An 11226-nucleotide genomic window follows, 5' to 3' on the forward strand; every position below is an offset into this window, starting at 1 on the left:
GTTTGCAGTATGTTACCTTCTGCTACATTTCCCCTCTTTGTATCCGTTTGTGATTCCCTTGTCTAATATGTTTACATCTCTGATCTTACTACATTTCAGTGCTTGTATCAAGTTCAGGGCAAAGTCAAAGGACTGTAGAAGGTGCTGTCTGGATCACCTGGTTATCAACAAGTCCTAGCTAGCTTTGTTTGTTTTAGTGCCTTTTGGAAAAGCAAGGAGAAAAGTACCACAACTAATCCCAACAACCAAAACCTAACCCAGCTCCTTAAGAATAATGTCCAAAATGTCTTTTCCTACTTTTGGTTTTCATTTTCAGCCGTTGGCACTTTCCTGTGTAAAGATGAACTGTATGTGTGCACGTTTCTGCACAGTTCTGACACTACAGGCAGTTTTTGTGGACATGTGTTGTTGTTTGGACTAATGTGAAGTTTATCAGCAGACCACCAGCGGAAACTTTTTTTTTTTTTTTTTAAGATTTTAATCCATGTTTTAAGGGCTATGTATTTGTTTAATCAGTCTTAAATGCTCCTTTGAACAGCATTACATCATTCTGGCTCTCTATAGTATTGTTTTTTATATACAAGACCTTAAAACATTTAAATTAATATTTGCATGTAGTCCTATATTACACCTTGTATGTTGTTACACCATGTATGTCTTTAGATTTAAATTGCCTTTTTACTTGTGGTATGAGTACAGAACTTAACCGCAATATTTTGCCTTTTATTATAAACGTGTTTGTATGTGCTTCTTTCTTGTCGTCCCCCCCCACCCCCACCCCTCCCATTCTTACAATAAAGAAAAAAAGAAAAGAAAAAGTGTCATTGTTGCGTATTAATAGGGAGATATTCTGACATCGAGGAAATATTACTCTGGCGTTATGCACAAAATGCTCATAACCATACATTTTTTATTCATACAATTTGAAATATTACAATTTAGATATTTTTTAATTTTTGTCAATTTATAAAGTTAAACACCTATATAGGTTAGCCAGTGTTTCCTCTATGTTGATTTTGTAGTGGCGGCCCACCATGGCAACATTTCTGCCACTGCGGTATGAGAAATAGGGCTGTACAAAACACGTTGCCTTTTAAATGATCCTGCCGACTCACGTTGCAATTTAACAACAAGTAGAACTACTCCGAGGTTATTGGGCCCGTCCAGTTTAACTCCACATACTGTTGTGTTGATGTAGAACTATTGTCAAAATGTTCGCTTTCTTCAGAGTCGACTATTAAACGACCAGCTCCTCCAAGTGTAGACCTGTTGTAGATGTTAACCCTGGTGTTGACTTCGGGTCACACTGACCCGTTTTCAATTTTTGTTTTATATCAGAAAATATGGGACGTAGAAATAAGCGCTGAATATGTGCAGAAGAAAAATTTAACAATTTAAAACGTTGGAAAAAGCAAAAACAAACTGAAAAAAAGGCGTCAAAAAACAAATTGGTTGTTGTTCGGACAGACCTGCCCCCACTGATAAAAAAAAAAAAAAAAGCCTAAAGGAAACGCTGTTTTCGCTAAGAGGTTTGAAAGGATTCAGATTAAATACGATTTTGATTCTAGATTCCGACTGAAAAAAATGTTAAAACCAAACCCTAATTTCATCGCCTTAACAGAAGAAGAGGAGTTTCTGCTGTAATTTCTAAGGGATGCGTTCATGAAGCACAATGCCTCCCTGTCCTCTGTTTGGTTCCAAGAACATCTTATGTTTCAGAACTCTGATCATCTCCTAGTTCAGCCAGTTTGCCCGTTTGTTTATCGTGCTAATTACTAAATGTTAGCACGCATGAAACCTAACATGAAACCTGTTAAACATCAACATGTTTACATTGTCATTGTGAGCATGCTGACGTTAGCATTTAACTGAAATCACCAGAGCATGGCTGACGTTTGAGAATAAAGTCAACAACTAAGAGTGGTGTTTTAAATAGTTCCAGTGTGTATATTTTAATGCTTCGTGGATCATCAGCAGGCTTAAGGCATTGCTCTGTCTTCATACACGGACCTCACACAATCCACAGTTAGTAGTAAATACAGTACAGGTAAAGAGGAAGCACATATCTGTCCTAACCAACAGGACTCCTGTCTCACATAATCTGACAGGGGGACAATAGACACACACACACACACACACACACACACACACACACAAGTTCATAAAAGAAAATTGGTTAGCACAATGGAATTACTTGCACCACATTGCGACCGTCCAATTTGACTTGAGGAACACCAACAGTTCAGGTCAAACCAAGACACACTTGCATACTTTGCTAATATTTTGCACGACTAATTTTCACTGTTTTCCCAACCGCTGCTCCATTGGTTAGGTCTATCAAGGCAATTACAACACATTAAACGTTCACGTTGTACATATCTGGCAATATCTGCTCATACCACCGGATACTGGCACAGATAGGCACATAGGTCCATGTGGAAAACGGTAAGATGCGTGTCTAATTCTGGTCCATGAAATGCTTCTATTTATTTATCAAGCATGAGAGAGTTCAAGGCATCTAAATGTTTTTCAAGCATGTTCTTACATTGTAAATCTGTCACTCCCGTCCTGTCAGCTCTGCACAAAATGTTTTTTTTTTTTTTTTTTTTTTTTTAAATGGAACGACTTAAGATGGAGGTCACGTTCCACATGCACAGCAAATCCACTCAGTGGATGTTCACCAGCTGACTGTAGACATGCTCTAAGATCTGAGAGTAGGCCTGATCTTTGGGAGCGTGGCAACTCAGAGAGCCCTGAGGAAGAAGAGAGAGAAAGTTGTACAAGTTAGGTCTGCTGGAAAAGTTTTAGAACCGTCACCATAATATCTGCCCATCTTCTATATATATATAATCATCCTACCTTGATCTTGTCCATCATGGTCGTATCAGGACACCAATACTGGGTGAACTGGACGATGTCGGGAGCTGTCCTGTAGTAGTCGACCAGCAGCATCTGTGGAGGAAATACACAGATCTTTTGTACACAGGATCTACAGTATATTCACAAAAATAATCATCACGCAAATTTGGATTCCTCCGCAGTGTTTCTGTAGGGCTGAAGCTGCAGTATCCGTACCATCTCATTGAGAACATCACTGGTGAGAAAGTTGTCCTGTACGTAGGTTACCTCTACAGCCACCGGGATACCGTGGTCATTAGGCCGTTGCTGCAGGAAGGCAGACGATGAGTTACTTTAGCAGAAACATGAGCACAATTGTCAGAAAAGACTAAGTGACAAAGCAGGCCCGGTAGCCAGCCTAATTTTTTGCGATTCGAATTATTGGCCGTCGTTATTTAAAAAGACTCTAAATGTTTACATGCGATACATACCTAGGAACCTTTTGCATGCACTGGTTTCTCGTAGGACCGGTCGGAGTGGGAGATACATCCGGTTCACGGAAGCGAAATTAACCCTAACCCTACCCCTAACCCTACCCCTAACCCTAACCCTACCCCTAACCCTAAAGAAACTACTGTCAATGTTAGGGAGTAGGAGAGTGTTCTCTTTCTTGCCGTTGTCAAGATCCATGTATTTGTCATTTACAGTTTAGAAGTTCTAACAACTTTGTGACATGAATGAAATCTACTATGTGTTTTATTAATTTGACCATTTTGTAAAGAATTTTACCATAATGCCTGTTGTCGCTAATTTGCATCATACCTAAATGTATATCTATTCCATATACTATAGACAAATTAACAATCTCAACTTAATTTAGCATCAGCATCAGCTTGGAGCCAGAAACACACATAATATTTTTTTTATATAATTGTGAATAAATTCAGGCGTCAAGGGGTTAAATGATGGACCTTTGGCATTGGGGGTGGGGGGGGGCTTGCTAAGCTATGGAATAAGAAGGTGAGTAATAGTGATGCCTGTGTCCTCACCTCAGGCGGTGGTACGACCCAGAATGGGGTTATTGTAGACGCCACACCTTGATTCCCGTGATAATATGGTCCTGAAAGAGAAAATAAGTTAAAAGCTGTTTGGCCTGATGGTCAGAAAGCCCAGGTTTTGATGAGACAACCACGGTCCATGTTAATGGTGACGCATTGACATGCCGTGGCAAATACTGTAAGTTGTTGCTGATTTAGAAACTCCACATACATTTCCCTTTTAATACATCCATTACAATGTGGCTGCAATCATTGTGGAGCAGCTCCTTTTGTCTACTTTCTTCATACATTCATTACTCTCTCTTTTTTGCCTTATTTTCTAGCGAAACAATAGAATAAAATTGAAACATTTATTACCTTTTCCATTACCGTCCTTCAAATGCTGCTATCCACTCTAAGGACACTTTACCCCTCATAAACATTTCATTCAAGTGCAATATTTGTATCCTATGTTACCAAATGTTCCCCATCACCCTGTTCCATTCTTATACATTGCATAATTATTTAGGTAGTGAATCTCATGGGTCACTATTTCTGACATACACTTTTTGTAATTGCATATATTGTAAATAGACCTTTTGTAACTCCTGCTTTGTAATGTATATTAATATTCAATACTACATCATTTCCTGGCACAGGATCAATAAAATGTCTGTTATCTAACTGTTTTCACAGCTCCCTGCGGACGAGGTTTTCACAGAGAATTACAAAAATCGATTGCATCAATATAGTCCTCCACTGCGTATGAAGGCCGGCACGTACCACAGATGACGCCCAGACAGGGCTGGAAGCCGTTGTTCGAACCCTGCAGCCTCAGCTGATGGTCCATCTGGGAGTCGATGTCCTGCAGCGACGGCAGAGCGGGACCACGCGGGTGACTGTGGTACCAGCCCACCAACGACAGCCCGCGCATGAACAGGTTCTGGCAGATCTGGAGCGGAGTCAATACGACAGAAGCCGATTAGAAGAAAAAAAAAAAAAAAAAGCCTAACTGTCTGTTTTCACTTGAGTAAAAAGGGATTTAGAATGGACTTTGCTAGTTCACAGAAGAAGTTCAGCAATAACTGGATAGACTTTTCTCATTTTAAAAGCCTAAATTCGAATTTGTAGCTCAATTTGGTTTTTGTGGCGGTCACAGTTTGGCTTTCGACTGCAAAGTTTCACGTTTGCGTTTCATATTTGTTAAGGAAAAACTCAGGAGCAACACAACTCATTTCACATACGTGAAGATGGTTCGGGAGACCTTGATGAATTACGCAGAAGCATTTAATGAAGACTCAATCGAGGAGACAATTAGGCCGGCAGTACGGTTTAACCACAACGTGTTATTGTGCAGTGCCGTCCCAACTCTGTGAAGTTCCTGTCCTCCTCAAGGTGTATTTAAACTCATGCTGGAGACTTAAAAACACTGGATTCAAAAATATAAAATACAAGACGTTTCAGTGTTCATCCATTTTGAATCCAGTGTTTTTCAAATTAAAGCTCTGTTGAAACTACCATTACCTGGATGCATAAATGACTCTCCATAGACATCATGCTGGAGAGGTTACATTGAGCTGAACATTGAACAAAGATACTGCAGGCGGCGTTAACACAGATACTAAGTCGTGTGGCTGGCCCACCGACCTCCAAAAGGAGACAGCCCTGAGACATTACATTCCCTTATCATGTAGTGGCCTACGTAGGCTCTCTGAATCTGTAGATACTGTAGATAGAATATTCTCATCCCCTGACCTGTGACCTATGAATGAGCTGATGTTGTCTGAGCTTTCCCTTAGTCTCGTCATACCACAACATGGTGTTTCCGGAAATTCCACCACAATATTATGTTAACTGATCCACTTTCAGTGGCCGAAAATGCAATACAGTATATCGGTGCACAGAATCTAAAAGGAATTACACCATTTTGAGATTTCATATTATCCCCTTGTGTTGTCTTCCCGTCAACCATGAAAAAAAAAACACTTCTGTTGTCCCTATCTCAACGTTTTAAGTCACTTTTTTCAAAGTTTTGTATTTTACATTTGTTTGTTTTTTTCATTGTTTTGGTCACTTTTTTCAACATTTTAAATCACTTTTTTCCAATGTTTTGGGTGCTTATTTTTGACGTTTCATATGCTTTTGACCATTTTTTTTCATCGCTTTTTTAAACGTTTTGTTGTGTTTTATTTATTTATCGACGTCCCATATTTTCTGATATTAAAAAAACGGGTCAAATTTGACTCGAGGACGACATGCGGGTTAAGGTCTTTATCCCAGGACAGGCCGGTCAAAGCTTGTAACTTGTATCTTGAAACACTTTTAAAACAGACTTTTGGATTTTTAACATTGCTTATATTTAGATATATAGATAGATAGATTGTTAACAGAAAAAAACTAGTATTTAGACCTAATTTAAGTGCAAAAATCTCAAAAACACCCTCAGCACTGTATAGAACGTTAACTTCCCAATGATGGAAATTTAAGAGTCAGTTCTTTGGTTTCTGGCTTTTGGAAAGACAGGTGCATGACGGTGACAAGTGCTGGCTGCTGAAATGTCCTGCAGCTCAGGAAGAACTTCATGTTTTCTAAAGGCATACATGCTTTTAGTGCAGACTACTGATTCACTGTTCATGTGTTACCTCCTCCTCAACAGCTGAAGCAGAGTCTCTGTCTGCCAGCCTGGTCCGACAGGGGAAAGCCCTTAAGACTGTCAGCACTGAAATTAAACGAACAGAGAGAGAGAAAGACGCTGGGGTTAAAGATGGCTTCATTATCTTCTAATGTATATTTCTTGCGGTCACTTTCTCATCTTACTCACGTTGCGTATTTGTATCCCACCGTCCTCCGAGGTATCCCACCACCTCACTGGTAGTGAGGTGACAGTGGAAGTCCTGATGAGGATGAAAAGCAGGTAACTAGGGCTGGGTATGGTTCAAAAAGTTAGATATCGGTACCGATACCAATACCGTAGTCTATATGCACGACGTTCCACTTCCGGGATTGCTTCGGTGCCGCGGGAAATTCTGGATGCCGGATGCATGTCTTTTCGCCGATGTCCGTTTCCTTCCGCTTTCTTTGTGTTGGAATTTTAAACTCCGGTCGATTTATGAGGACTGTGGTTAACTGCTCCTCAGATCTCTGCATGGTTAAATCCAGACAGCTAGCTGGACTATCTGTCCAATCTGAGTTTTCTCTCGCACGACTAAAACAACTTTTGAACGTACACGTTCCACCAAAACAAGTTCCTTCCCGAGGCGATTTTGCAGTGGAGCTTAGGGCGCCCATCACGATTGCGATTGGTTTAAAGAAATGCCAATAAACCAGAGCACATTTTTCTCCCAACCCGGAATGCTGTGTGGACTAGCCAGACCCTCCTCCGCAGCGCTGTGGAGGAAGGTCTGGCAATGCGAGAGACTTACCACTACCGTGACTTCGATACTGGTTTCCTAAATGATGCTTTTTTTGAATTTTAGAAAACAAAAATAAATGACAACATTACGGCACAGATCTTTGTATTTTATGTTTCAGCTCCTACTAAGTGAGCCGCCTCTGTGTAACATAGAGATTTTCCTGCGTGCCTCTTCGACGTGTAACGTTAGGCAGCCAATCACAGACATTATTAGATCTTGGTAGAAGCATTCTGCATGCTTATTGGCTCACTCACGCTGATGAGATTTACTCCTCAGGTATATTGGGTATTGAAAGACGAGGCATTTTTCGATACTTGATACTTTAGAGGCGATTCGGTCAGTGCCTAAAAGGTATTGAAATCGGTACCCAGCCCTACAGGTAACTTGGTAACTTAACTGTTCAAAGGTACTCAATTACCCTGTTTTAATGTGGTTGTTACGTACCATTAGCAGCAGGACATTACTGGACACGGCTACATTAAAAGGCTGGAATCTGTTGATGGCTGAGAAGGCCGACAGCTCCACGAGTGTGTGTGGATCTCTGAGGATACAAGTTAGAGTCTATCACACTCATGGTTCAAGTTAAAACTACGTTGAGCCTTCAGAATAAGTCAGTACCTGGCAGCATCCCTGGTGCCCAAGGTGCAATATCTGACAGGAATTCTCTCTCTGTCAGTTCTCCGTGAAACCATTAGGTCTGTAACAGTTAAGATGGACATTTGATTTCCACTTTGTTGAAACTAAAATAAAAACAATCATGCAACTTGTATATTGAGAATTATACCATTTAATCCAGGTTTGCTGTTCTTGTTCTTCTCATCTGCCTGCACAGCTGTCTTCCCTTCCTCTTCATCCTCATCATCATCCTCCTCGCTCACCAGGCTCTGGTATGACATAGGATAGTGTAGATACAGCGATACAGACAGTATGAAAGTATAACACATTATGTGTCATTTTTGCATCGAACTTGAGTCCTTATAGTCTTCCGTTTTTAAAACAAGTGAAAAGGTTCCGCCAGTGAGGTGAGAATATTTCATGTTTCCAATGTAAATCAACTTGTTTCAAGTATTTTCTAAAATCAGCAGAAATCCCTTCTTTATTGAAACATGTTAATTACAATGGAAACTCTCCTGTACATGCAGATGTTTTCACTTCTTTAAAAAAAAAAAAAAAAGACTCTCATGGGAATTAGTTATACACAAAACCGACTTGATAAGATGGAGAAATTTTTAAAGAAAATAATATATTTGTTTAGCTTTTCTCCCTGTTGTGCACTGGATACTTTCAGCTCTTCAGGCATCTAAAAACTCTTTTTAAATGAAACCGGCTTACAGCTCATGTCCACACCGAGGCCACAACCTGTGACGAGACTTTATTTTTATATTAACAAAGTACTGTTCTCTTGCCTCTGTCCAACTGTATGCTCTGAAAAAATCTGCAACCTCATTGCTGGGTTATACTGTACTACTAAAAAGTTTTAAAGGCTTCATCTTATTTAAGCTTCATCATTCCCTCCTAAAACCGACTTTTTCTTGTTACTAAACCATATATATATAAAAAAAAGAAGTTTAGAAGCAGCTTTTCAGTCTTTTCATTGTTCATGCCAAAATTTGGGTCATGATGTTTGACCTCGACACAGATTAAACTTGATACCGCTTAGGGTAGTATGTTGCCTCGGATATTTAAGGCAATATACTGACCATAGTAAGAAAAATTAAAAAGTTATGTACTGCTCTCACCATGTCTGCGCTGGGTTGGTACTTGTGCAGCCAGGTGGTTTTGTACTGGACCAGCTTCTGTCCCCTGTAGCGGACAGACGCCCAGCCACAGCCAGACTTCTTAGCTGGGTTGACCAGACGTTTGCAGTGTGTTGCCCAGGCACTAGGGGAGTTAAAAATCTGGCCCGTCTCCACCCACCTGATTTTCCCATCATTCAACAGGTCTCCTATAAAGTTTTTACCCTGAAGGGAGCAGAGAAGAGAGACATTTTAAACCAAGAAACAAGACATGTATGAGGGTCGGCTCCTTCAAAAGCGATGTGTGTATTAATATCATGTCAGGTACACTTGATATGAATAACAAGTGCAACCTCACATGACACAGCATAAATAATGTATAACAACATGCTTACTGTATCCAGCTGTTATGTGTGTTATTACCAGGTAGTGGATTGCTAGCACGCCGTCCCCCGGCTCCACCAGGCCATCCTTGAGTAGCACTCTCAGGGTGATGCCTCTCCGGGTCAGCAGGGAGCCCCGGCCGGAACTGGACCGCAGGTCTGCCTCCTCCCCTCCACTCAGCTCCTCCTCATCCTCCTCTCCTCCATCCTCCACCACCTGTGGAGAGCTGGGTGGCTCTGAGCCTGAGGAAGCGCACACACACACACACACACACACACACACACACACACACACACACACACACACATGGATCCTAATGTGCTCAGGTCGCTGGAGTGATATGTGGGTGCAATAATGCTAACCTTAAAGCATGTATAATGTTTTCAGGTCATATCACTCAGATTTGTATTAAATTACATCAGGAAGAAAGCCAAATAGCCATTATTTGAACTATAATGACTTTATAATGAATGCTCCACTGTAATGGAAGCCAGCTTCATTCATAATTGCAGCAAGCTAAAATGATAGCACTGCTCCTATCATGGTGAAAGGAATATTAAGGGTCCAAAATAGGCAAAATATATTCTAAATTGGCATTTCATTAATTACGGCTAAGCTATGCGGTTGGCCTTTTGTTTCCACCTCCCATTAGGCATGGCTCTCTCTGCAAGAACAGGCCTGCCCCCCCCCCCTCCACCCGTTAATTTCCTTCAGAATTAAAATTAAACCCCTCTTTTATTATCCTCACCCATATCTCTGAAAGCGTCGGAGAGCGCCTTTAAATCCAACTCGGTCAAAGCTGCTTCTTTTCCGGGCACTTGAAGCTGTGCGGGGGTCGAGCTGCTCCGGGGAGATTTTACAGATAGCCTACACTTCGCCACACTAGCTCCGGCTATTATTCAAAAACATAAAATGAAGGCGTCTGTTGCTCTGCGGTGTAGTTTCCTTGTTGTGTTGCTTTAATGTCAGTTCCCCTCCCCTTTCTTTCTCCCTCTCCCCGTCCTTGTCACTCTCCCTGTGTTCTTCTGAACGGCGGTCTGACGTGCCATATGCCGGTCTATATCTGCCATTATTTACACATTCATGAGGCTAAAAATACCACACTGTCATTATTAACGTTAAGTAATGGTTTGGGGTTGTAGGACATGTATTAAATGTTAATGAAATGTAAACAATGTAGCGATGAATTAGCGTTTCCTCCGGAAAGATGAAGTGGTCGCCCTGTGCGCGTGAGCCAACCGCTATTTGGCATTTAGGCAGATTAAAAGTAGCCTACATCCTTAAAATGATAGCGTATTTATACCATAGCCTATGGTCGGTGATTCGTATGGTGTTATAATAAGACCCTGTCCCGTACTTGACTATGTTGTAGCCTACTGTGGTTTTCTCCACTAGGCTACACCATAGACTGTAAAGGGCTACACCGAGATGTTCCTTCTTTATCTCCGAAAAGAAGCACATTTACCGGGAAGCAGCCTGCGGAGGGCAGCAAATCTCCAGCGCTGTCTTCTTAACCGGCTTCAGTTCCTGTTACCTCTAGCCTACCTGGGGTTATTACAGGACTACCACACAACAGGAAACACCCGCATGTGTTTGGCTCCAAAATAGCCTACTCTGTTATGTGGAAAGTAAGTGCACATTTACTAAAATAGCCTACTCTAGGCTACAGTTTGAAGTCCTACTTGATAGCCTACTGTATGCTTCTGCTCCAGTGGGCTACTTTTCAGAGTAAAATTCAGTTGACATTTCTGTCAACCATTTAGGCTACTTGACATATAGACCTATAGCCTGATTTTTTTTGACATTTACTGTACACAG

At 41.1% G+C, this 11226-nt stretch overlaps 1 protein-coding gene across 1 annotated transcript; it reads right to left on the reverse strand.

The window, feature by feature from the left end:
• Window positions 1-1921: 1921 nt before the first annotated feature.
• mpnd (MPN domain containing) lies at window positions 1922-10377 on the reverse strand. Its single transcript, XM_028587660.1, has 13 exons — window positions 10157-10377; window positions 9448-9650; window positions 9028-9249; window positions 8073-8172; window positions 7907-7985; window positions 7733-7829; window positions 6697-6769; window positions 6518-6594; window positions 4659-4827; window positions 3888-3958; window positions 3076-3165; window positions 2860-2952; window positions 1922-2753 (listed from the first exon to the last, which is right to left on the reverse strand). Exons 1-13 carry the CDS (start codon window positions 10158-10160, stop codon window positions 2667-2669), a joined length of 1365 nt encoding a protein of 454 aa, XP_028443461.1. The 5' UTR covers window positions 10161-10377; the 3' UTR covers window positions 1922-2666.
• Between the last annotated feature and the right edge of the window lie 849 nt (window positions 10378-11226).

The sequence above is a fragment of the Perca flavescens genome, chromosome 9, assembly GCF_004354835.1.
Source record: "Perca flavescens isolate YP-PL-M2 chromosome 9, PFLA_1.0, whole genome shotgun sequence".
NCBI classification, from domain to species: domain Eukaryota; kingdom Metazoa; phylum Chordata; class Actinopteri; order Perciformes; family Percidae; genus Perca; species Perca flavescens.

Coding starts and splice junctions, on each gene's coding strand:
- mpnd (XM_028587660.1), bottom strand. Junction 3,166..3,887: donor GGGTCGTACCACCGCCTGAG/GTGAGGACACAG, acceptor GCCTTCCTGCAG/CAACGGCCTAATGACCACGG. Junction 2,754..2,859: donor CCATGATGGACAAGATCAAG/GTAGGATGATTA, acceptor CTTCTTCCTCAG/GGCTCTCTGAGTTGCCACGC.